A 26,251-nucleotide genomic window follows, 5' to 3' on the forward strand; every position below is an offset into this window, starting at 1 on the left:
GGTATTTCAACAATAACTGTATTTTTTGAGCCAGAGCAGCTCAGGGATTTTCTGATTGGCCACTCTCAAAATATTCTCAGAAAGGGATCGACATAAAAGTCAATTCATAAGCTGTCATGCATTGAGTTACTTCATCTAGTTTTGCTGAGATATTTTGTAATTCAGGGCTTAACCCTTTGAATCAATTGTCCCTGAATTCAGGGACAGCCTAATATCAATATCAACACCTGTTATCCCGGTAAAACCAGTATAATCACTTACTGAATAACCAATACTAATATTAAAAATAGCACATTGACAAAAATGATTGGTTTTCCCGAGGAAATTAGGGTTGATGGGTTTATCGCCATAGGAACCTAGGGTTCAAAGGGTTAAGGCTGCGACCACAGCCTATTGTAGTTCTGTGATCGCCGCACTTGGCAGGCCATTCACGCTTGAGTTTGGGGGTGCGGTCGCCAGCTTGCCGGAGCTGAAGCGGAACTGCTCTTTCTCTTTTTCTCGCTGACAGGCCGATACAGTACAGTGTGCTCCGACAGAGAGCACTGTTAGCCAGCATTTGGACGCGCGTTTTGGACATGCTAGCTTTACCTCTTATTCAGTAAGGGGTAATAGCATGTCCAAAACGCGCGTCCAACCCCCCCCGAACCTAATAGCGCCCGGAACATGCAAATGCATGTTGATGTTGTGGTAGTGTGATTGGGTTTGAATAGGGACCAACATTTGTTAATCAAGGGAGCAGTGAGTCACTCAGGCTGACTAACTGAAGCTAGACTGTTTGTATTTCCCAACCCTCCCACCCCTCGCCCACCCACCCCTAGCTCATCCCTTAATTTATAGGCAGGTGCCACTTTCACAAAAAAAAAAAAAAAATCAACAAAAACTTTGAGAATTCGATCAGACCCCGGTAGGCCACTACCAGACACATAGTGAATTCACTAATACATTTAAAGGAAGTTAGACACATTCCTATTCCCATAGCAACCTAAAACTTAACTAGGAACTGATCAAAATTAAGATGAAGGCAGCAGTCCAGCAGCAAGAGGGGGGCTTCCCAGTCTTTTGCATCGAGTGTCACATGTATGATTTTTTACCCACCGGTGAGAAGTTGTACATGTGCATGCGATGCAAAGAGCTCCTAGCTCTCAGAGAACGAGTCCGATCTCTGGAGGCTAGAGTGGCAGACCTGGAGGAGCTGAGGCAGACAGAGAAGTATATAGATGAGACCTTCAGGGACATAGTAGTCAAGTCCCAACTTCAGACTGGCAGCCCTGGTGCTGCCTTGGAGGAAGAAGGTCTCATAATGGGAGAGCACCAACCAGGTGTAGCAGGAAAGGATCCTGTAGCAAGGACCTGCTCTCTAGGTGATGCATTGTCCTTTCGCACTGAGGATATCTCCCCAAGGCCTACTGCCCAGGAGGGAAGGGTTAGGTCGGCCGTCATAGTTGGTGATTTGATTATTAGGAATGTAGATAGCTGGGTGGCTGGTGGGCATGAGGATCGCCTGGTAACATGCTTACCTGGTGCGAAGGTGGCGGACCTCACGCGTCACCTAGATAGGATTTTAGACAGTGCTGGGGAGGAGCCGGCTGTCGTGGTACACGTGGGCACCAACGACATAGGAAAATGTGGGAGGGAGGTTCTGGAAGCCAAATTTAGGCTCTTAGGTAGAAAGATTAAATCCAGAACCTCCAGGGGAGCATTCTCTGAAATGCTCCCTGTTCCACGCGCAGGTCACCAGAGGGAAGCAGAGCTCCGGAGTCTCAATGCGTGGATGAGACGATGGTGCAAGGAAGAGGGATTCAGTTTTGTTAGGAACTGGGGAACCTTTTGGGGAAGGGGGAGTCTCTTCCAAAGGGATGGGCTGCACCTTAACCAGGGTGGAACCAGACTGCTGGCGCTAACCTTTAAAAAGGAGATAGAGCAGCTTTTAAACTAGAACAAAGGGGAAAGCCAACAGTCGCTCAGCAGCGCATGGTTCGGAGAGAGGTATCTTTAAAGGATAGTAATGATGTATTAGAATTAGGGCATCCCGACAGTGAGGTTCCAATAATTAGAAAAGTAGTCCAAGTGCCTGTAACTAAAAACCCACCTGAGCTAAAAAATTCTAACTTATCCCTATCAATTAAAAAGCAGAATAAAAATACAAACAAAAAACAAACTTTGAAATGTTTGTATGCTAATGCCAGAAGTCTAAGAAGTAAGATGGGAGAATTAGAATGTATAGCAGTAAATGATGACATAGACTTAATTGGCATCTCAGAGACATGGTGGAAAGAGGATAACCAATGGGACAGTGCTATACCGGGGTACAAATTATATCGCAATGACAGAGAGGAGCAGTCGGGAGGAGGTGTGGCGCTTTATGTCCGGGATGGCATAGAGTCCAACAGGATAAACATCCTGCATGAGACTAAATACAAAATTGAATCTTTATGGGTAGAAATCCCTTGTGTGTCAGGGAAGACTACAGTGATAGGGGTATACTACCGTCCACCTGGTCAAGATGGTGAGATGGACAGTGAAATGCTAAGAGAAATTAGGGAAGCTAACCAAATTGGTAGCGCAGTAATAATGGGAGACTTCAATTACCCCAATATAGACTGGGTAAATGTATCATCGGGTCACGCCAGAGAGATAACGTTCCTGGATGGAATAAATGATAGCTTTATGGAGCAATTGGTTCAGGAACCGACGCGAGAGGGAGCAATTTTAGATCTAATTGTCAGTGGAGCACAGGACTTGGTGAGAGAGGTAACGGTGGTGGGGCCGCTTGGCAATAGTGATCATAATATGATCAAATTTGATTTAATGACTGGAAAAGGAACAGTGTGCCTGAAATCCAAAACATTGTACCTGAAATCCAAGGGTCTCTTGCTAAACTTTCAAAAGGGAAACTTTGATAAAATGAGAAAAATTGTTAGAAAAAAACTGAACGGAGCAGCTACAAAAGTAGAAAATGTCCAAGAGGCATGGTCATTGTTAAAAAATACCATTCTAGAAGCACAGTCCAGATGTATTCCACACATTAAGAAAGGTGGAAAGAAGGCAAAACAATTACCGGCATGGTTAAAAGGGGAGGTGAAAGAAGCTATTTTAGCCAAAAGATCTTCATTCAAAAATTGGAAGAAGGATCCAACACAAGAAAATAGGATAAAGCATAAACATTGGCAAGTTAAATGTAAGACATTGATAAGACAGGCTAAGAGAGAATTTGAAAAGAAGTTGGCTGTAGAGGCAAAAACTCACAGTAAAAACTTTTTTAAATATATCCGAAGCAGAAAGCCTGTGAGGGAGTCAGTTGGACCGTTAGATGATCGAGGGGTTAAGGGGGCACTTAGAGAAGATAAGGCCATCGCGGAAAGATTAAATGATTTCTTTGCTTCGGTGTTTACTGAAGAGGATGTTGGGGAGGTACCCGTAATGGAGAAGGTTTTCATGGGTAATGATTCAGATGGACTGAATCAAATCACGGTGAACCTAGAAGATGTGGTAGGCCTGGATTGACAAACTGAAGAGTAGTAAATCACCTGGACCGGATGGTATACACCCCAGAGTTCTGAAGGAACTAAAAAATGAAATTTCAGACCTATTAGTAAAAATTTGTAACTTATCATTAAAATCATCCATTGTACCTGAAGACTGGAGGATAGCAAATGTAACCCCAATATTTCAAAGGGCTCCAGGGGCGATCCGGGAAACTACAGACCGGTTAGCCTGACTTCAGTGCCAGCAAAACTAGTGGAAAGTGTTCTAAACATCAAAATCACAGAACATATAGAAAGACATGGTTTAATGGAACAAAGTCAGCATGGCTTTACCCAGGGCAAGTCTTGCCTCACAAATCTGCTTCACTTTTTTGAAGGAGTTAATAAACATGTGGATAAAGGTGAACCGGTAGATATAGTATACTTGGATTTTCAGAAGGCGTTTGACAAAGTTCCTCATGAGAGGCTTCTAGGAAAAGTAAAAAGTCATGGGATAGGTGGTGATGTCCTTTCGTGGATTGCAAACTGGCTAAAAGACAGGAAACAGAGAGTAGGATTGAATGGGCAATTTTCTCAATGGAAGGGAGTGGACAGTGGAGTGCCTCAGGGATCTGTATTGGGACCCTTACTGTTCAATATATTTATAAATGATCTGGAAAGAAATACGACGAGTGAAATAATCAAATTTGCAGATGACACAAAATTGTTCAGAGTAGTTAAATCACAAGCAGATTGTGATAAATTGCAGGAAGACCTTGTGAGACTGGAAAATTGGGCATCCAAATGGCAGATGAAATTTAATGTGGATAAGTGCAAGGTGATGCATATAGGGAAAAAATAACCCATGCTATAATTACACAATGTTGGGTTCCACATTAGGTGCTACAACCCAAGAAAGAGATCTAGGTGTCATAGTGGATAACACATTGAAATCGTCGGTTCAGTGTGCTGCGGCAGTCAAAAAAGCAAACAGAATGTTGGGAATTATTGGAAAAGGAATGATGAATAAAACGGAAAATGTCATAATGCCTCTGTATCGCTCCATGGTGAGACCGCACCTTGAATACTGTGTACAATTCTGGTCGCCGCATCTCAAAAAAGATATAATTGCGATGGAGAAGGTACAGAGAAGGGCTACCAAAATGATAAGGGGAATAGAACAGCTCCCCTATGAGGAAAGACTAAAGAGGTTAGGACTTTTCAGCTTGGAGAAGAGACAACTGAGGGGGGATATATTAGAGAAGAAAAAAGGATTCGCACTCACAAAGCGGGGAGTAGCTGGCTTGTTACGGCGGTTACTACCCCAAACCAAATAAGCCTGATACTTCACTTTCAATGCATATCCAGCACAGCTCTCTGCTTCAAATGCAGGGGAGAAGAAAAACTGATACTTCACGCATATCCAGCATAGCTCTCTGCTTCAACGGCAGGGGAGAAGAAAAACTGATACTTCACGCATATCCAGCATAGCTCTCTGCTTCAACGGCAGGGGAGAAGAAAAACTGATACTTCACGCATATCCAGCATAGCTCTCTGCTTCAACGGCAGGGGAGAAGAAAAAAGGATTCGCACTCACAAAGCGGGGAGTAGCTGGCTTGTTACGGCGGTTACTACCCGAAACCAAATAAGCCTGATACCTCACTTTCAATGCATGTCCAGCATAACTCTCTGCTTCAATGGCAGGGGAGAAAGACTGATACTTCACTTTCAATGCATATCCAGCATAGCTCTCTGCTTCATCGGCAGGGGGGAATGAAGAAAAATGGATCTATATACAGACAACAACCAACAAGGACTGAATTACATAGTCGGGGTAAACAAGCATGGGTGTAGCTTGCTTATTGCAGCGGTTACTATCCCTAACTAATTAACGGGTCGATACAGTAAGGACGCGTTAGAGTGCGGCAGTGCCGGGCGCACCCTCGTTTGCCCCACGCACAGTTCTGATCATATACTGCTCGATATTCTATTTAAATTGCTTGCAAATGCAAGCCGCATCTGCGAAGCGTTAGGGGAAGCGTTAGGCCCGCGCAACCGATTTTACTGTATAGGAGCTTAATACAGCGCCTATATAGTATCCTGGGTGAGCTGGTGCCTGTCATTTCAAATGACATTTGAAATGACAGGCACCCATGAAAACCTAAAAACCTAAAATCCCCCTCCTCCCGAAGTGGCTCGACATGTGCCAACTTACCTTTTGATGTTTTTCAGCCCTTTCAGCCTTCTCTGCCGTCCTCTCTGCCGTCCTCCGGAGGGGGGCAGCCGGCGGCGAAAGCAGCTTGCAGTGGTGTCCCCCCCCCCCACCCCCGGTCCCGGTTCTCCTGGCTCTCGATGTTCTAGCAGGTACTCCAGCTCGACTTCTGGCTGACAGCTACCCCCTCCTCCCCCCCCTAAGACTGCTGAGTTACGGCCTTGAAACCGAAGCGAAGCGTACTTTCCTGGGCTTGAGCGCTGTCACTCCCGCCCGTCCCTGTGCTTTCATTGGCTTGAGCGTCCAAATTGACGGGCGCTCAAGCCAATGAAAGCACAGGGATGGGCGGGCGTGACGTCACGGCCGTCCCTGTACTTTCAATGGCATGAGTGCCGAAATTGACGGGCGCTCAAGCCAATGAAAGCACAGGGACGGCCGTGACGTGACAGACAGCGGGTTCCTTCCATAGCCCAGGCCAGTGTCAGCCAAAGAAAGGGAAAGGAGACCACGGCCCACAAGTGGACCCCAGATAGGCGGCAGCAGGAAATAAAAGGAGACAGCGGGCTGCCTCTAGCGCTCACGTCACCAACGGCCAAAAAATTAAAAGAAGATCGCAGGTGCAGCCAAGGGGAAAAAAAAAAGACGTCACGCCTGCCTGCCCGTCCCTGTGCTTTCATTGGCTTGAGCGCCCGTCAAATTGGACGCTCATGCCAATGAAAGCACAGGGACGGCGAAAGCGGCTTGCAGCGGTTCCCCCCCCCCTGCGCGCAGGTCCTGGTTCTCCTGGCTCGCGACGATGTTCCCGCAGGTACTCCAGCTCAACTTCTGGCTGACAGCTACCCACCCTCATTGGCATGAGCGCCCAAATAGACGGGCGCTCATGCCAATGAAAGCAGAGGGACGCACGCCCGTCCCTGTGCTTTCATTGGCTTGAGCGCCCGTCAATTTGAGCGCCCGTCAATTTGGACGCTCAAGCCCATGAAAGTTCGCTTCGCTTCCAAGGCCGTAACTCAGCAGTCTTTTTTTGGGGGGGTAGCTGTGAGCCAGAAGTCGAGCTGGAGTACCTGTGGGAACATCATCGAGAACTGGGACCTGGGGCCGCTGCAAGCCGCTTTCGCTGCTAGCTGCCCCCTCTGGAGGATGGCAGAGAAGGTTGAAGGGGCTGAAAGCAACAAAAAGTAAGTTGATAACATGTCGAGTAGCTTCGGGAGTAGGGGATTTTAGGTTTTTAGGTTTCTTTTTGGGGGAAAGTTTGCAGTCTACCCTTACCCCTGCCTCTAACGCAGGGGTAAGGGTAGGCGGTAAATTAGCAGGTTAAACGCGCGGCTAAACTCCAGGTTAAAAAGGCGATAGTCGGGGCGTGCGTTACTGTATGGGAGGGAATAGCTAATTCGATGGTTTACATGCAATATCCATGCCGCGTGTGGAAAGGGTTACCCGGGGATTTAAAGAGGCGGTGAGGATGGGTTAAAGGGGATTGTGTATCGCAGGAAGGGCTAACGCGGCCGGAAAGTGAGTAGAAAGTGGGTTAGGAGCGGGGTAACCGCGGCCGCACTTTACTGTATCGGCCTGTAAGCTAGATATTTCACTTAGTTGCAGTTTCAACACTGCTCTCTACATTAATGGAGGGGGGGAAGGGAAACAGAACCGAAAAGGTTACTAAGGGCAAGCGTAACAGATAAGAATGAGAAAAAAAAAAAAGAGTGCGAAAGCTTGCTGGGCAGACTGGATGGGCCGTTGGTTTTTCCTGACGTCATTTCTATGTTTCTATTAGAGATGTGCATTCGTTTTTGCCGAACTGGAAAATTTCAACGAAATTCTCCAATTCGGCATGTTTCAGGGAGCCCGAAAAAGATCGGGATTTTCCCATTTTTTCGCAAAAATTCATTTTTCTGATTAGTGACACTAACTGGAGTCAGTGCGCGCTAACTCCCCGTTAGTGCGCACTAACGGGGAGTTAGCGCGCACTAACGGGGAGTTAGCGCGCACTAACGGGGAGTTAGCGCGCACTAACTAAAAATCGATTTTTTTGCGAAAAAAAAGACCAGAACCAAAAAAAAAAAAAGAACATTTTCCATGGCGGCCGAAAAACGAAGAACGACACAAACACAAAAAGCAATGCACATCTCTAGTTTCTATAACCCCTCTTCTGAAGTCAGTGCATTGGCTCCCTATCCGTTCCCACATACGATTCAAACTCCTTTTGCTCACCTACAAATGCCTTCACTCTGCAGCATCTCACTATCTCTCCTCTCTTATCTCTCTCTATACCCCTCCTCATGCACTCCCCTTGTTGGATACTCCTATCTGTGCCCTTCTTTACTGCCAGTTCCAGACTCCGTGCTTTCCACCTGCTGGGCCATGTGCCTGGAATAGTCTTCCTGAGCTGGTGTGTCAGGATCCCTCTCTCGCTGTGTTTAAATCCCATCTGAAGACCCACCTTTCTAAGGCTGCTTTTAAATCTTAGACCTGATCATCTGCTTTTAGCTTCATTAACTATTTTTCTCTCTTTTTAACCACTGTCTTACCTATTGAAATACCCGAAGTCTCTTGTCATGAATGTTCGTCTTATTAGATTGTAAGCTCCCCATTGAGCAGGACTGTCTTTTTTGTGTGTGATTCTACAGTGCTGTGTATGTTGCGTGGTGCTACAGAAATGTTAATTGGTAGTTGCAGTAACAGATGTGCTAATTCTTCTTATGCAGTTTTGTTGCATTTTTTACCTGTTTCTTTAAAAACTCTCTCTTCTGGCTGGACCACAGAGCAGAGGCTGTTGAGAATAAGTGTACCCATCTTGGCCATGCAGGGTTCAGAGGATTTGTAATAATCTAGGGCACTGTGACTCAGAACAAACCAGCGTCTCTTTAACTTCAGTGAGGACATTTTCATGCTGCTGCGTACTTCCTTCTGGAGCCATCCTGCAGGAAGAGAACAGAATCATGCAGATCTTTCCTAGCACGCCCAGTCAGGTACTGTTACTGGCAGCATCTCTACCACAAAAGGTATGAAACTGAGGTGCCAGTACTCTGCTGACAGAAAAGATCCTAGACCATTTTAAAAGCATGCAGAAGCTTATCCTGGATTCATGGCTTTGTGTGCTGTGATCCTTCCTATTGGTTAACACAAAAATTCTCCAAACATGATAAAATACCAGAGCATTTGAAAGCATACATGATCCTGAGGTCACATCTAAAGAAGGGACCATAATTACTTGGATGACTGAGCAGATTGCTTGGGCCAAATTGTCTTCTTCTGCTGTTATGTTTCTATGGCATCATATTTTGATAATTTTTATATAGGTTCAGTAAAAAAAAAATAAATCATAGCTGACATTGTATCCAGTTTTCTGCATGACCAATGTCGCTATCATGCACCACTATTCAAGAGCCCAGGCCTGATTCCCTATCTCACTCTCACATCTGGCCTAGAAGGGTCTAGAGATGCTTCAGCAGCCGGGAGGGAGGGAAACCCAGTGACTCCTACTTTCCAGGTTTATGGTGCATGCACAGTACGGTCCAGAGTTTGAAGGGCACTGCACATGCTCTGTTCAAATAATTGCAAATTGAAACTACTCATATTTTCACTCCTACTGAGACCCTGAAGAGAGAGGCAGCAGAACCATAGCAGGTGCAAAGCCTGTGGTCTAATCAGAACCTTAAAGACCTGCAGCAGAACTTTTATTCAAGTTGACTAATAGACTGTCATTACTAAATGTTGGCATCCCTGGAACTTCTGGAGAGGGAGAAAAATTGCTTGGAACAGCCATGAAGAGCTCTGAGCAGGAGTCTGATTCCTATTTCTTGGAGACGGGAACCAAGACTTATGGATTCTGTGAGAGAAAAGGCTTTGCAAAGCTGCCTTCCCACACTGCTGATCATCAGCTGAGGAGGTTCTTCCCCAAGGGAGAGGAAGCAGGGGAATGGCCCAAGAGTGAGAAGGAACTCAGTCCTGTGCAGGAGATCACCCTGTGATTTCAGAGGAGGAGGAAACAGTGCAAGCTTCATTCAGATACCACAAAAAGATGCCTACAGCTGGAGAGATTTCTAGGGAATACCCAAAAATTGATTTGGGGAATCAGAGGAAGCCCACATATGTATGATCATTGAAATTTGTAGATGTTTTAATGGACTGAACCAAATCACAGTGAGCCTAGAAGATGTGGTAGGCCTGATTGACAAACTGAAGAGTAGTAAATCACCTGGACCAGATGGTATACACCATAGAGTACTGAAGGAACTAAAAAATGAAATTTCAGACCTATTAGTAAAAATCATCCATTGTACCTGAAGACTGGAGGATAGCTAATGTAACCCATTTCGGTTCTTGCCAGGTTCTTATGGCCTGGATTGGCCACTGTTGGAAACAGGATGCTGGGCTTGATGGACCCTAGATCTGAACCAGTATAGCATGTTCTTATGTGATTATGAAATAGAATTAAAGTATTGCATTTGCAGTCCTGCATTATCTTCCCATGTAATCCACCACTTCATCTTTGACTCCAAAGCATTGTTCTCCTACGACTTGGCCCTCACTAAACCTACCCCTCCGACTTTCCCAGATGACCAAGCTCTTAGTAAAGCCATAGAGCTTGCAAAATACTTCAAGAACAAAATCATCAACCTTATCAACCCACTTTCTTCATCCAACCCAGCATCACCGCCTCCTCACTCCTCTTCCCCAAAAAGAACTGCAACCCTCAAAGTCTTCGAGACTACTTCTTCACTTGAAATTGAAAACATCCTGAAGAAACTCAAACCCTCCTCACACCCATTAGACATCATTCCCTCAAACCTCCTCTTTGCCATACCCAACACAATTGCTAAACCTATCGCAGATATTATCAACTGCTTCCTTACCCAAGGATTAGTTCCAGACTCACTAAAGCTCGCCACTCTAAAACCTCTTCTAAAAAAACCTAACTTGCCAACTGATGACCCTGCGAACTTCCGCCCCATTGCCAATCTACCCCTCATTGCCAAACTTATGGAGAAGATCATTAATAATCAACTTTCGGAGTACCTAGAGGAACATAAGATTCTTTCCCCCTCTCAATTCGGATTCCGGAAATCCATGAATACAGAATCACTACTAATTTCTCTCACAGACTCCATCTTTATGAACATGGATAAAAGACAACCATATCTACTGGCGCTTTTAGATCTGTCAGCAGCCTTAGATACCGTCAAACACACAACTCTCATAGACTGTCTTGCAGATATAGGTATCACTGGGACTGCACTCAACTGGTTCAAATCCTTCCTTTGCAACAGAACATTCAAAGTCAAAATTTGTTTAATTGTTCAATCTGTTTGATGTAATTTTCTGTTCCTTGTTCTGTGTAAACCGAAGTGGTATGCACAAGTGCATGAACTCCGGTATATAAAAGCCTTTAAATAAATAAATAAATAAATAAATAAATAAATAAAATCAACAATAAAGAGTCTCACTCAGTCACCTCCAACTATGGTGTCCCTCAAGGATCATCCCTCTCACCAACCGTTTTCAACCTATACATTCTACCACTCTGCCACCTCCTCTCTAAGCTGCATCTTACCCACTATCTCTATGCAGACGATATAAAAATTCTCATACCAATCACAGAATCTCTACAAAAAACTATAAGCTTCTGGAACAGTTGCCTCCAGTCAATAAAAACACTCCTCTCAGTCTAAACCTAGTCCTAAACACCACCAAGACAGAACTCCTCATCATATCTCAAGATCTCAACAACCCTCTCATCAATGCTCTGACAACATCACCTCCCTCAAACCTCAATTATTCATCCCACGTAAGAGACCTCGGTGTTCTCTTGGGCAACCAACTTAATCTAAAAAAATTTGTCAACACCACCACCAAGGAATGCTTTTTCAAATTACAAGTATTAAAAAAGCTGAAACCCCTCTTACATTTTCACGACTTCCGCTTGGTACTTCAATCTATCATCTTCTCAAAAATCAATTACTGTAATGCTCTTCTCATCGGCCTCCCCACAAACACCATCAAACAACTATAGATGCTGCAGAATTCTGCAGCCAGAATACTGACAAATACAAAGAAAAGAGATCACATTTCCCCCATCCTATACATCCTCCACTGGCTACCAGTCAAATACAGGATCTTCTACAAAGTCCTTTACTATAACTCACAAAGCCATACACAACTAATAGACTTAGTTTTTGGGTACTTGCCAGGTTTTTATGGCCTGGATTGGCCACTGTTGGAAACAGGATGCTGGGCTTGATGGACCCTTGGTCTGACCCAGTATGGCGTTTTCTTATGTTCTTAACCTCTCCCCTATTGAGCTTACCATTCAGCCACGTTTCTGTAACCCGAATAGACCAGAGGAACCTATCAAGGTACACTACATGTTCCACTAGCGAAAACCCCTGGTAGTAAACGAACACTTTCCACAGCCGGCCCTTCAAATTGGAATGCTCTTCCCCCAGATCTCAGACAAGATCCATGTCTCCTGTCTTTCAAGAAAAAACTTAAAAAACATGGCTCTTCAAATTAGCATTCCCTGATTGAGATCCCTCTTACAACAATGACCAACCTTGACCAACTGGTCCAACACGTAACACCGTCTCTTTAGTTATGATTAGCCATAAAGCTATTAAGAAACTATAAACTTCCGTTTGTAAATATTTTGTTTTTAAATATTTATTTAGTTAATAATTGTCGAATTATACTCTGTATTTACTTTGAGAATGATGTTAGCTCAATATTGTTACTTGTCACTTTGTTCCATGGAACGCTTTCATGCAAAGTTTTTTGTTCTCTGGAAACCGGTGTTGCGGATTAAGACTGGTAGTGGACCCTTGGGCCGGCTGAGTGGAGCGTGGGCTCCGAGAATGGAGGAAGGCCGGGAGGCGGAGCACAGCTGGTATTGAAGAGGAATCTTCGCCCTGGAAACCCGAGACCCCCCCCAGGAGGAGCCCGTAGGGGTCTGGGGCCGCTGGGACTTAGGAGAGGTCCTGCGGTCGCGACGGTTGGCAGGCAAGAGGAGTCGAGGTGAAGTCCGGTGGTCGAGGCTGGCTGAAGACGAGAGTCGTCGAGGTGAAGTCCGGTGGTCGAGGCTGGCTGAAGATGAGAGGAGTCGAGGTGAAGTCCGGTGGTCGAGGCTGGCTGAAGACAATGCAGGGAGTGGAAGAATCCGGAGCGGAGGCGAAGTCATGTCAGCGGAGACTGGAGCAAGGCAGGAACAAAAGGAACTGGAACAGGAAAGGCTGGAACTGGAACGAGGAACAGCAGGAACTGGAGCAAGGATCCGCAGGAACTGGAGCAAGGATCCGCAGGAACTGCAACTAGTACTCAGAGAGCGACCTCGTTGCAAGGCAAGGCTGAAGAGACAGATGCCGGCTTAAATACCCTGCCGGTGTCTGACTTCAGGAAGGGGGCGGTTCAGCACTTCCGGGTGCTGGACCTACAAGAGCTGGGCCCTCGCGCGCGTGCGTTCCCCAGCGGGGGGAGGAGCAGAGTTCGGGCCTGCCGCATGGCCAGGCAGGCCTTCCAACGCGCGGCTCGCGGTGCGGTCAGGGTTAGCGACCAGGACCGCAAAAGTACCCCCTCCTTTACGCCCCCCTCTTCAAGGGCCCAGGCTTGTCAGGATGATCAGCATGGAACTGTTGTAGAAGGGATTTGTCCAGAATGTTGTGAGCAGGTTCCCAAGTATTGTCCTCATCCCCGCATCCCTCCCAAGCTAGCAAGTATTCCCAATGTCTGTTGGCGAAACGAGGATCTAGGACTTCTCGTACTTGGAAGGTGGAGTCCTCGGCCGTGGGAGCAGAGGTAGAGTCCGGTGGTCTTTGATGGAACCTGGAGAGGACTACTGGTTTTAGGAGAGAGACGTGGAAGACGTTATGAATGCGTAAAGTGGTGGGCAAACGCAGACGGTAGGACACCAGCCCTACTCTTTCTGCCACTCGAAAGGGGCCACAGAACTTAGGTGCCAGCTTCTTCGAGGGTTGTCTCAAATGGATATTCTTGGTACTGAGCCACACTCTATCTCCTGGTAAAAAGGTGGGTGCGGGTTTTCTATGTCGATCACTGTAGCGTTTAGAGAGGAGTGCGGTCCTACGGAGCCTCCGTTGGTTAGACATCCAGAGTTTACCCAATTGTTGGGTGGTAAGCTGTGCCACAGGTGACGAGACCGGTACAGGTACTGGCAACGGTGGTTTGAGTTGCTTTTCATATACGGTTTGGAAGGGTGACCTTCCCGTTGCTGCGTGTACTTGATTGTTATAGGCGAACTCTGCCCAGGGTAGCATCTCTACCCAATTGTCTTGTTTATGATTGGTGAAAGTTCTTAAGAACAGCTTTAGAGAACGATTCATCCGTTCCGTTTGCCCGTTACTTTGCGGGTGGAAGGCGGTGGAGAAGCTAAGTTGTATTTCAAACTTCTTGCAAAGAGCCCTCCAATACCTGGCTGTAAATTGTGGACCTCAGTCCGAGACAATGTCCTGGGGCAAGCCATGTATGCGGAATATGTGGTGAGAGAATAACAAGGCCAGTTCGGTTGCAGAGGGTAGTTTGGCTAGTGGCACGAAATGGGCCATTTTCGAGAAACTGTCCACGGTGACCCATACGACAGTCTTGCCTTGAGAGGAGGGTAAGTCTACCACAAAATCCGTGGCGATGTGGGTCCACGGTTCCATAGGTACGGGCAATGGTTGTAACAGCCCTCTCGGAGGACCAACCAGGGGCTTTTGCTTGGCGCAAGTGGGACATGAGCTAACGTAGAGAGAGACATCCCTTCAAAGGCCGGGCCACCAATAAAAGTGGTTTATGAGGTCCAGCGTTCTCTCCCTACCTGCATGCCCTCCAGACAAAGAGTCATGGCCCCAAGTCAGAACTTTCTTCCGGAGTTTCTTGGGTACGATAGTTCTTGTTGTTGAATTTAGTGTGGTGAGAGCAAGGTGGACACATGCAGGATCTAGGATATGTTGTAGCTCTTCCTCCTCCTCAGGTTGGGCGGTACGGGACAGGGCGTCCGCTCGGACGTTTTTCTCTGCGGGTCGATACTTGAGAATGAAGTCAAAGCGACTGAAGAAAAGGGACCATCTGGCTTGGCGAGGGTTCAGCCATTGAGCTTGGGCCAAGAACTCCAAGTTCTTGTGGTCCGTATATACTGTGATGGGGTGGTTAGCCCCTTCAAGCCACTGCCTCCATTCTTCGAAGGCGAGTTTAATTGCTAGAAGTTCTTTGTCTCCGATGCCGCAGTTGTATTCGGCTGGTGAGAACTTCTTAGAGAAGTAAGAGCACGGCATCAGCTTGCCAGAAGCATCGTGTTGACTGAGGACAGCCCCGATGGCTAAGCTGGAAGCATCGACCTCCACAATGAACGGGCGCAGTGGGTTCGGGTGGCGCAAGCAGGAAGCTTCCAAGAATGCTTGCTTCAATTCTTCAAAAGCCAAGCACGCGTTTTCAGGCCAGTCTTGAGCGTTGGCCCCCTTACGAGTGAGAGCGGTGAGTGGGGTGACTTTCAGAGAGTACTGAGGAATGAAGTACCTGTAGAAATTAGTGAATCCGAGGAATCGTTGGAGAGCCTTCAAGCCCGAGGGATGTGGCCAATTAGTGATGGCCGAAACCTTCTCAGGATCCATTTGAAACTCCGTGGAGGAGACAATGTATCCCAAGAAAGGAAGGGATTCGCAGTCGAACTGGCACTTCTCAAGTTTGGCGTATAGGTGATTGTCTCTTAAAGCCTGTAGAACTAGTCTGACATGTTGTCGATGGGTGGCTAGGTCTTGGGAGTAAATCAAGACATCGTCAAGGTATACTATGGCGAATGAGTGGAGCATTTCCCGGAGCACCTCGTTCATGAAATTTTGGCAGACGGCTAGAGCATTGCACAAACCAAACGGCATCACCAAATACTCATAATGTCCGTCACGGGTGTTGAATGCCGTCTTCCACTCATCTCCTGGGCGAATGCGAACTAAGTTGTAAGCTCCACGAAGGTCAAGTTTTGTAAAAACCTTCGCTCCTTGTAGTCTGTCGAGTAACTCAGGTATCAAGGGAAGCGGGTATCGATCCTTTTTGGTGATGGTGTTCAACCCTCTGTAGTCAATGCAGGGTCTAAGGGTGCCATCCTTCTTGGCTACAAAGAAGAACCCTGCCCCAGCAGGAGAGTGTGAAGGGCGAATGAAACCTTTAGCGAGGTTTTCTGTAATGTAGTCGGACATGGCCCGGGTCTCAGGTAGGGACAGCGGGTAGACTCGGCCACGCAGCGGAGTGGTGCCTGGGAGAAGGTCAATGGCACAGTCAAATGGTCGGTGGCATGGGAGGATCTCCGCCTTTTGTTTAGAGAACACGTCGGAATAATCTTGGTACGGCGAAGGAAGTCCAATGGCTGTCTGGCAGAGAGTGACCTTGGGTTTCTGAGGAAATTCAAGGCAGTTTTGGAAGCAGGAAGAACTCCATTGAGCAATCTGGAGTGAGTCCCAATGTATCACGGGGACATGCAGCTGTAGCCAGGGTAGTCCTAAGACTACTGGGTGCAGTGTCTTTTCGAGCAACAAAAAGGAGATTCTCTCGGTGTGGAGAGTCCCGGTTCGTAGAGTCAGAGGTTTCGTGAGCACCGTGATGTCACCAGGAAGAGGAGTTCCCTGGATGGAGGTGACTCGCAGAGGAGGTTCTCTAGGTACAGTGGAGAGTCCAAGTTGGTGTGCTAAATCCTTTAGGATGAAGTTTCCCCCGACTCCGGAATCCACAAAGGCGAGAGTTTGGAAGGAGCCTCCAGGGTACTCCAGCGTAATAGGGACCGTACATTGAGGAGCAGCATTGCCACAGCCTAGGGGGAGCTCCTCCCACCTCCCTAGGCTCGGGCGTTTTCCGGCCTCTCTGAGCACTGAGCCAAGTAGTGGCCCTTGCCTCCACAGTATAGGCACAGTCCTTGACTACGGCATCGTCTTCTCTCCTCTTCGGACAGAGGCGTGCGCCCGATCTGCATGGGTTCCTCAGTAGAAAGATTGCTGGGAGAAGTCTGTGTCCTCGAAGCGGTAGTCAGGGGTTTAGAGAAGGCAGGCGCCAGAGAGACAGAATGGCAAAGTACTCGGCCCTCCTTGGCCCGTTGCTGAAGGCGACGGTCAATTCTCCCGGCAAGGTCTATGACTTCGTTCAGGGTGCTGGGAATGTCCCGAGCCATCAGTTCATCCTTAATGCGGCCTGCGAGGCCCTCAAGGAAAATGCCTCGCAGACAATCATCCTGCCAACCTAGCTCCATAACTAGGGTGCGGAATTCAATGGTGTAATCCTAGGGTTCGGGACCCTTGTTTCAACTGTAAGATTTCTGTGGTGGCAGTGGTCAAGCGAGCGGGTTCATCAAAGGTTTGTTTGAAATGGGCTACAAACCGTGGCAAGTCCTGCAGCATAGGATCCTGATGCTCCCACATGGGTGACGCCCACAGCATGGCCTTCCCATCAAGTAGGGAGAGGATATAGGCCACCTTGATGGCGTCCGAGGGGAACTGCCCTGGTAGCAAGGAGAACCGGATGAAACACTGGTTCAAGAAGGCTCTACACATCTTGGCGTCCCCGGTATAACGAGTAGGCGCTGGAAGCTGAGTCTGTGCCGGAGGCTGCGGTGCGGGTACCGGGGGTGGAGGTTGGACCACCTCCGGAGGGTAGTGTCCAAGCGAGTTGCGAGGCGATCGACTGTGGCAGCCAGTACTTCTAAGCAGTGCTGCTGCTGCTGGATTCTCTGGGCCATTCCGGGAATGGCTTGCACACCGGCTGCGTCCGCCGGGTCCATGGCCTTGCAAACTGTTGCGGATTGAGACTGGTAGTGGACCCTTGGGCCGGCTGAGTGGAGCGTGGGCTCTGAGAATGGAGGAAGGCCGGGAGGCGGAGCACAGCTGGTATCGAAGAGGAATCTTCGCCCTGGAAACCCGAGACCCCCCCAGGAGGAGCCCGTAGGGGTCCAGGTCGCTGGGACTTAGGAGAGGTCCTGCGGTCGTGACGGTTGGCAGGCAAGAGGAGTCGAGGTGAAGTCCGGTGGTCGAGGCTGGCTGAAGACAATGCAGGGAGCGGAAGAATCCAGAGCAGAGGCGGAGTCAGGTCAGCGGAGACTGGAGCAAGGCAGGAACAAAAGGAACTGGAACAGGAAAGGCTGGAACTGGAGCGAGGATCAGCAGGAACTGGAGCAAGAATCAGCAGGAACTGGAGCAGGGATCCACAGGAACTGCAACTAGTACTCAGAGAGCGACCTCGTTGCAAGGCAAGGCTGAGGAGACAGACGCCGGCTTAAATACCCTGCCGGCGTCTGACGTCAGGAGAGGGGCGGTTCAGCACTTCCGGGTGCTGGACCTACAAGAGCCGGGCCCTCGTGCGCGTGCGTTCCCCAGCGGGGGGAGGAGCAGAGTTCGGGCCTCGACGGTGACTCCACGAGGGAGACGCCGCTGCCTTGCGGCCAGGCAGGCCTTCCAACAAGCGGCTCGCGGTGCGGTCGGGGGACTCGGGAACAAGGTAAGGACGAGGTCGCTAACTTAGCGACCGGGACCGCAACAACCGGTGTGATTTGTAATTTCTACAAGAATGTCGGTATAAAAAAACCAAAATAAATAAATAAATAATAGAATGAAAGTACAGCATTTGCAGTCCTGCATTATCTTCCCATGTAATGTAATTAAAGTATTGCACTTGTAGTCCACGAAATCCACGAAAAGGACATCACCTCCTATCCCATGACTTTTTAGTTTTCTTAGAAGCCTCTCATGAGGGACTTTGTCAAATGCCTTCTGTAAATCCAAATACACTACATCTACCGGTTCACCTTTATCCACATGTTTATTAAACTCTTCAAATAAATGAAGCAGATTTGTTAGGCAAGACTTCCCTTGGGTAAATCCATGTTGACTTTGTTCCATTAAACCATGTCTTTCTATATGCTCTATGATTTTGATCTTTAGAATAGCTTCCATTATTTTTCCTGGCACTGAAGTCAGGTTCACTGGTGTATAGTTACCCAGGTTGTCCCTGGAGCCCTTTTTAAATATTGGGGTTACATTGGCAACCCTCCAGTCTTTAGTTACAATGGATGATTTTAATGATAGATTACAAATTTAACTGATAGAAATTTCATTTTTTAGTTCCTTCAGTACACTAGGATGCATACCATCCGGTCCAGGTGATTTGCTACTCTTTAGTTTGTCAATCTGGCCTACTACATCTTCCCGATTCACAGTGATTTGGTTCAGTTCGTCTGACTCATCACCATTGAAAACCAGCTCCGGAACTGGTATTTCCCCAACATCCTCATTAATAAACACAGAAGCAAAGAATTAATTTAGTCTATCTGCAATGGCCTTATCTTCTCCAAGAGCTCCTTTAACCCCTAGGTCATCTAATGGTCCAACCGACTCCACAGATTTCTTGCTTCGGATATAATTTAAAAAGTTTTTATTATGAGTTTTTGCCTCTATGGTCAATTTCATTTCAAATTCTCTCTTCTCCTGTCTTATCAATGATTTACATTTAACTTGACAATGCTTATGTTTGATCCTAATTTCTTCAGATGGATCCTCCTGCCAATTTTTGAAGAATTTTTTTTGGCTAAAATTGCCTCTTTCACCTCACCTTTTAACCATGACTGTAATTGTTTTGCCTTCCTTCCACCTTTCTTAATGCGTGGAATAGATCTGGACTGCGCCTCTAGGATTGTATTTTTAAACCATGTCCATGCCTGTTGAACACTTTTAACCTTTGCAGCTGCACCTTTCAGTTGTTTTCTAACTATTTTCCTCATTTTACCAAAGTTTCCCTTTTGAAAGTTTAGAGTTAGAGCTGTAGATTTACTTATTGTCCCCCTTCCAGTTATTAATTTAAATTTGATCATGTTGTGATCACTGTTGCCAAGTGGCCCCACCATCGTTACCTCTCTCACCAAATCCTGCATTCCACTAAGAATTAAATGTAAAATAGCTTCCTCTCTTGTTGGTTCCTGAACCAATTGCTCCATGAAGCAGTCATTTATTACATCCAGGAACTTTATGTCTCTAGCAAGTCCTGATGTTACATTTACCCAGTCAATATTGGGGTAATTGAAATCTCAGATTATTATTGCACTGCCAAATTGGTTTGCTTCCCTGATTTGTCTTAGCATTTCATCATCTGTCTGACCATTTTGTCCAGGTGGATGGTAGTATATTCCTATCACTATACTCTTACCCAACACACATGGGATTTCTACCCATATAGATTCTACTGAGCATTTAGTCTCTTGTATGGTCTTTATCCTGTTGGACTCTATATCCTCCCGGATATAAAGTGCCACACCCTCACCAAGTTGATTCTCCCTATCATTGCGATATAATTTGTACCCTGATATAGCACTGTCCCATTGGTTATCCTCCTTCCACCAAGTCTCTGTGATGCCAATTATGTCAATCTCATAATTTACTGCTATACACTCTAACTCTCCCATCTTACTTCTTAAGACTTCTGGCATTGGCATACAGACATTTCAAAGTGTGTTTTTTGTTTGTATTAACAACCTGCTTTTCAGTTCTAAGGGATCATTTGGAAATCATTAGCTTTGGTGATTTTTTCATATAGGCACATGGAATACGTTTGCTTTTATTGGAACCTCTCTGTTGGGATGCCCTAAATCTCCTGTTTCATTAATATCCTTCAAGGATACATTTCTACGAACCACGCACTGCTGAGTGACTGTCTGCTTTCCCCATTGTTCTAGTTCAAAAGCTACACTATCTCCCTTTTTGAAAGTTAGTGCCAGCAGCTTGCTTCCACCCTGGTTAAGGTGCAGCCCATCCTTTCGGAAAAATTTCCCCCTTCCCCAAATGTTTCTCTAGTTCCTTACAAAACTGAATCCCTCTTCCCTGCACCATCGTCTCATCCACGCATTGAAATTCTGGAGCTCTGCCTGCCTCTGGTGACCTGCGTGTGGAACAGGAAGCATTTCAGAGAATGCTACCCTGGAGGTTCTGGATTTAAGCTTTCTACCTAAGAGCCTAAATTTGGCTTCCAGAACCTCTCCCACATTTTCCTATGTTGTTGGTGCCCACATGTACCATGACAGCCGGCTCTTCCCCAGCATTGTCTATAATCCTATCTAGATAACGCGTGAGGTCTGCCACCTTCACACCAGGCAGGCAAGTTACCAGGTGGTCCTCTCATGCACCAGCCACCCTGCTATCTACATTTCTAATAATTGAATCACCAACTATGATGACTGGTCTAACCCTTCCCTCCTGGGCAGTAGCCCTGGGAGACTTGTCCTCAGTGCAAGAGGACAATGCATCACCTGGAGAGCAGGTCCTTGCTACAGGATCACTTCCTGCTACACCAGGGTGATGTTCTCCTCCTGGGAGACATTTCTGATCCAAGGCAGCATTGGGGCTGCCAGACTGGATTTGGGACTTGGCTACTATGTCTCTGAAGGTCTCATCAATGTACCTCTCTGTCTGCCTCAGCTCCTCCAAGTCTTCTACTCTAACCTCCAGAGATCGGACTCGTTCCCTGAGAGCCAGGAGCTCTTTGCACCGAGTGCACACTTACAATCTCTCACCGGCAGGTAAAAAATCATACATGTGACACTCAATGCAAAAGACTGGAAAGCCCCCCTCTTGCTGCTGGACTGCTGCCGTCATCTTAGTTTTATTGAGTTCCAAGTTATGTTTAGGATACTAAGGGAGTTGGAATTAAAGTACTTTAATTAGTAAATTCACCTGTAAATTTAATCAGTTAGTATCCTATAAGGGGATGATTAAATTTCAATAAGGGCTGGTAGAATAGTATGATTTATATTAGATCATGATTGATTTTTAATGAGAAAGTGTCTCTTGCCTAAAAATCAAGGGTTGAGTGGGAGGGAAAGAGAGACACTAGAATTAACTATCTCTGGATTGCTTATTACCTCAGACACACACCTTTCACCAAACATTTATAAGTCCAAAGATTTCCCAAAGCTATATTTGCCAATCCTCTTTAACTACCATTAAATTGATCTTCACTCAGTTAATTGAAGGGTGCGGGGCCTCTGGGGCTGTGGAATTCAATCCCTGGATTGCTTGCCGTGACCCCTGGACTCCTCTCCCGGGGCATACTAGGAGCAGTATGCAGATGAGCCTTCCAGTCCTCTTCTAATGCAAAGGGTGTGGGGCCTCTGGAAGCTGGGGTTGTGGAATTCATTCCCTGGATCACTTGCAGTGACCCCTGGACTCCTCTCCCAGGGCATGCTGGGAGCAGTATGTAGATGAGCCTTCCGGTCCTCTTCTACTGCAAAGGATGCGGGGCCTCTGGAAGCTGGGGCTGTGAAATTCAATCCCTGGATCACTTGCAGTGATCCCGAGCAAGAGAATTAAAGCACAAAGCACTGCACTATCTGGCACTACACTATCCTGTGTAATAAAATGAAAGCACTGCACTATCTGCCTTGCATTATGTTCCTGGGTAATAAAATGAAAACACTGCACTATCTGCCTTGCATTATGTTCCTGGGTAATAAAATTAAAGCACTGCACTATCTGGCTTGCATTATGTTCCTGGGTAATAAAATTAAAGCACTGCACTATCTGGCTTGCATTATGTTCCTGTGTAATAAAATTAAAGCACTGCACTATCTGCCTTGCTTTATGTTCCTGTGTAATAAAATTAAAGCACTGCACTATCTGCCTTGCATTATGTTCCTGTGTAATAAAATTAAAGCACTGCACTATCTGCCTTGCATTATGTTCCTGAGTAATAAAATGAAAGCACTGCACTAGCTGCCCTGCATACCTCTTACGAGAAATTCCTGCCCAGCCACCTTGGACTCCCCTTTGGGTCTCTGCAGAAGGCATATCCAATGATGCATTTCCTCCGGTATGTCTGTGTTGCAGTGAAGGACACGGTTTGCTGTGATGATCACAAACGAATTTGGTCTGCAAGAAAATAGAAGAGGCAGTTAAATACATCCCATCTAGGAAGCTTGAAAATATGTAGGTAGCTATAAAGTTTTCATCATATGACTCATGGTGCCTGCAATGAGAGGTTGCCCAACTTATCCTGCACTAATAGAAGGATACACTTTTAAACAGCCCTAGAATTTGGAGTTCCGTGAATGCTTGGTAAGGGGATTTTCAGTTGAAAATTTGGACTGTCACAGATCTGGGTTAGTCCTCTTTAGATAGATGAACATATAAATTCCCTCATGCAACCCAACATCAACTCCCCTCTCCTCTATTTCTTTTATCTGACCTCTCAATCCCCTTCACAGCTCTTCCCTCCAAATCTACCTGAAGCATACCCAAAATCTGTTACAGTGATGGCCTCCACTACTGCAGCACGTCAACTATTTGAGGTCTTGTCATCTTCAACTTTGCTTTTTCTAAACCAATCCATAAGCCAGCCCTCAGGCCTCCTTTCAAGTCTTATCATCAAGTTTGATAATAATAAATCCCAAGGAGACTTGGGAAAATCATTGCTTATCCCTGGGCATGAAATAGATCAACTCTCGAGGTTCTGATGAGAAATTGTGACCTGGAGATAGGATGTTGGGCTTGATAGACCTTGGTCTGACTCATTGTGGCTCTTCTTATGTTCTAATCCCTAGCCCACTGATAGATTTGCTGTCTTGTGAGACCTCCCCACAAACCGGTGCACTCACCCCCAAACACCGCAACAGCAGGCCTCACTTGCGCAGCACAGACGCTGCCATCCTCACACCAGCCCTGCTCTCCTTAGGGCTGTGGGCGGGAAACCTGCTGTGATGCCTTTGGATAATATTATAGTCTTCAGCCCTTTAAATGATGTTTTGGTCATCCAGACCTCGTCTCAGCAATGAATCTCCTGCATTGTCTGCAGTGTGTGATGCCAGCATTTCTGTTCCTTGTTTCTTCTTCCAGCAATGCCTTGTTCAGCCTTGCCTTGCCTCACCGTTCAGCCTTGCTTTTCAGCTCAGCTTCATCTTGTCATGCAGTCCAGCCTCATCCAGCCTGTCTTCCTTGTTATTGTCCTCAGTGTCTCCTGTGTGCCCACGTCTTCCTCAGCTTGCTGCTCTGGATCTGACCTTGGCTCTCCTCTGACTTCCATAAGCCTGTCGTCTACCTTGTATCTGTGTGTCTCTGGACTCTTGGCACCACCGCTACCCTAGGGACTCACCTAAGTCCTGCCAGCCACCAGAATCCAAGGGCCCAACTTACAGAAGAGGCAACTGGTAAAGGTGAAGCTCCAAACTGTCCCACTACAGGCTGCACCTGCCAGTTGCTGGTATGGGCCCCTAGGGGCTCGACCTCGAGGCTGTATCAACAGCACTAAGGCAAACACAATCCATATCCATTAAAAATTGCTAAGGCCATGAGCTCAGTGAAACTATCCCCTGCCTCTGCAATTGCTGGCCTAGGACACCAGCTTCAACAGCAGCAGGATCAGTTGAATACCATGTCTGGCTATCTTCAGGACATTATGACCTGGCCTGTTCGGATGCCTGCTCCAGCACCATTCATCTGACCTGCCACACCCATGCTCCATTTGCCTCTGAAGTATGATGGGGACCCCAGTAGTTGTAGAGGCTTCCTTAACTAGAGTCTGATGCAGTTTGAGCTGCAGGCACCATTGTTTCCAACTGAGTGAGTCAAAGTAACCTACATTCTTTCCCTTTTGGGAGGCACTGCCTTGGCTTAGGCATCCCCGCTCTGGCAACAGATAACCAACTCCTGGAGGATCTGACCTACTTTTTGCAAGAGGTTCAGCAAGTTTTTGATGAACCCAGTCACATCACATCTAAGTCGTCTGAGCTCCTGCGGATCAGACAAAGCTCCCACTCGGTGGGGGAGTACATGGTTCACTTTCACCCTTTGGCTTCCGAACTCCAGTGGGGCAGTGAAAGCTTGTTGGCAATTTTCTGACAAGGTCTTTCAGAATGCATTAAGGATGAGTTGTCTGCCCAAAACCTACCACCTAGCCTGGATGGGATGATAAGTCTAGCCATACATATAGATCTGAGGTTCCAGGAATGGGCCAAAGAAAGAAGTTTAACCCGTCTCCCCGCCCACCTTGCTCCAACTTTTCAGAAGCCAGCGTCTAACTGTTACACCCTCCTGAGTTTGGCTTTCCACCAGTAGAGTCTATACAAGTAGATTGTTTCCGAATCCCAGACGATAAGAAGCAGAGGCATAGGACTCTCAACCTATGCTTCTACTGTGCTCCGCCAGGCCATCTTGCAAGGCGATACCCTAACAAATTGGGAAACCCAAGGACCTAGGCCTGGTGGGAGAGGTCACCCTAGGTCATCCGTGCACCTCTCCACAATTACTAGTTCCAGTACGCCTGTCTCACAAAGACAGCACTTTTGATGTTTTTGCCTTCCTGGACACAGGCGATGGAGGGAGCTTTATCCATGAGGCTCTGGTCCAACACTATAGCATATCAACAGCGTCTTTGAATTCCCCACTTTTGATATCCTTTGTTTCTGGAGATCCATTATCAGGGCAAATTACTAAGACTACAGTATCACTGACCTTACAAACTGGGGTCTTACATGAATCAGTCTCTATGTGTTACCCATGGCAATCAACCCAATAATTCTGGACTTGCCATGGTTCCTGAGTCACTAGTCTTAAATCAACTGGGCAACAATGCAAACTGCTAGATGGGGTCCCAAGTGTCATGAACAATGTATTATCAGAGTTTCTCTTGTGGTACAGGCCACCTAGACTGTTAACTCTGAACTTGTATGCCTACCACTACAGTATAGTTAATTCATTGTTGTTTTCAGTAAGAAGCAGATGGGGAACCAACTGCCTCATTGCTTTTATGATTGTGCTACAGGTCTCTTCCTAAGCAAGGTTCCACCTCAAGGCTGCATTTATCCACTATTCACTCCTGAAACAGAGGCAATGACTAAATATGTTAACGAGAATCTGCAATTATCTTTAATGTGCGCCCATTTGGAGGGCTAGAAGATGAAAGAGCTGGAGAAGTGATTGAGTGTAACCAGATGGTATTTCCTTTAATTGTTTACCTGTTGGTTTTGTAATACCTTTTAGGTTTTCTTGAAGTAAGAAGTAAATCTGAATAAAGATTAAATTTAAAATAAAGAGAATCTGGGCTAAGGCTTTATTCGTTTATTGTCATCACCAGCAGGAGCTGGATTCTTTTTTGTAGGGAACAAGGGGTCATTACATCCTTGCATAGACTATCGTGGTCTCAACTCAATTACAAAAAAAAAAAAAAATCACTATCCAGTTCCTGTGATCTCTGAACTCTTTGAAAGCCTCTCAGTCTTGTGAAGTTGGACCTCTGAGGAGCATACAGTTTGATCTAAATACATGTAGATGATGAGTGAAAGACCACCTTTTACACATTGACAGACATTATGACTATCTAGTAGGGATGTGAATCTGTACCGGACTCGTTTCCGGTATCGGGTTCCGGTAAAAACCGCGGGAAATCTTCATTCCCGCGGTTTTTACCCATTTTAATCGGCTGTGTCGTGCCGAAAAAAAACCAAAACACCCCGACCCTTTAAATGTAATTCTTTCTAATCCCCCACCCTCCCGAACCCCCCCCCCCAAAAACTTTTTTAAAGTACCTGGTGGTCCAGAAGGGGTCCAGGGAGCAATCTCCCGCTCTCTGG

At 46.6% G+C, this 26,251-nt stretch overlaps 1 protein-coding gene across 1 annotated transcript in view; it reads right to left on the minus strand.

The window, feature by feature from the left end:
- LOC115093339 (unconventional myosin-X-like) overlaps nucleotides 1–26,251 on the minus strand; it is a 556,890-nt gene that overhangs the window by 229,131 nt on the left and 301,508 nt on the right. The window contains exons 31-32 of the mRNA XM_029604967.1: nucleotides 22,414–22,556; nucleotides 8,400–8,594 (exon numbers count right to left, since the gene is read on the minus strand). Coding sequence (XP_029460827.1) covers nucleotides 8,400–8,594; nucleotides 22,414–22,556 — 338 coding nt within the window. The remainder of the gene's footprint in view (nucleotides 1–8,399; nucleotides 8,595–22,413; nucleotides 22,557–26,251) is intronic.

Source organism: Rhinatrema bivittatum, chromosome 6 (assembly GCF_901001135.1).
Source record: "Rhinatrema bivittatum chromosome 6, aRhiBiv1.1, whole genome shotgun sequence".
Lineage (NCBI taxonomy): Eukaryota > Metazoa > Chordata > Amphibia > Gymnophiona > Rhinatrematidae > Rhinatrema > Rhinatrema bivittatum.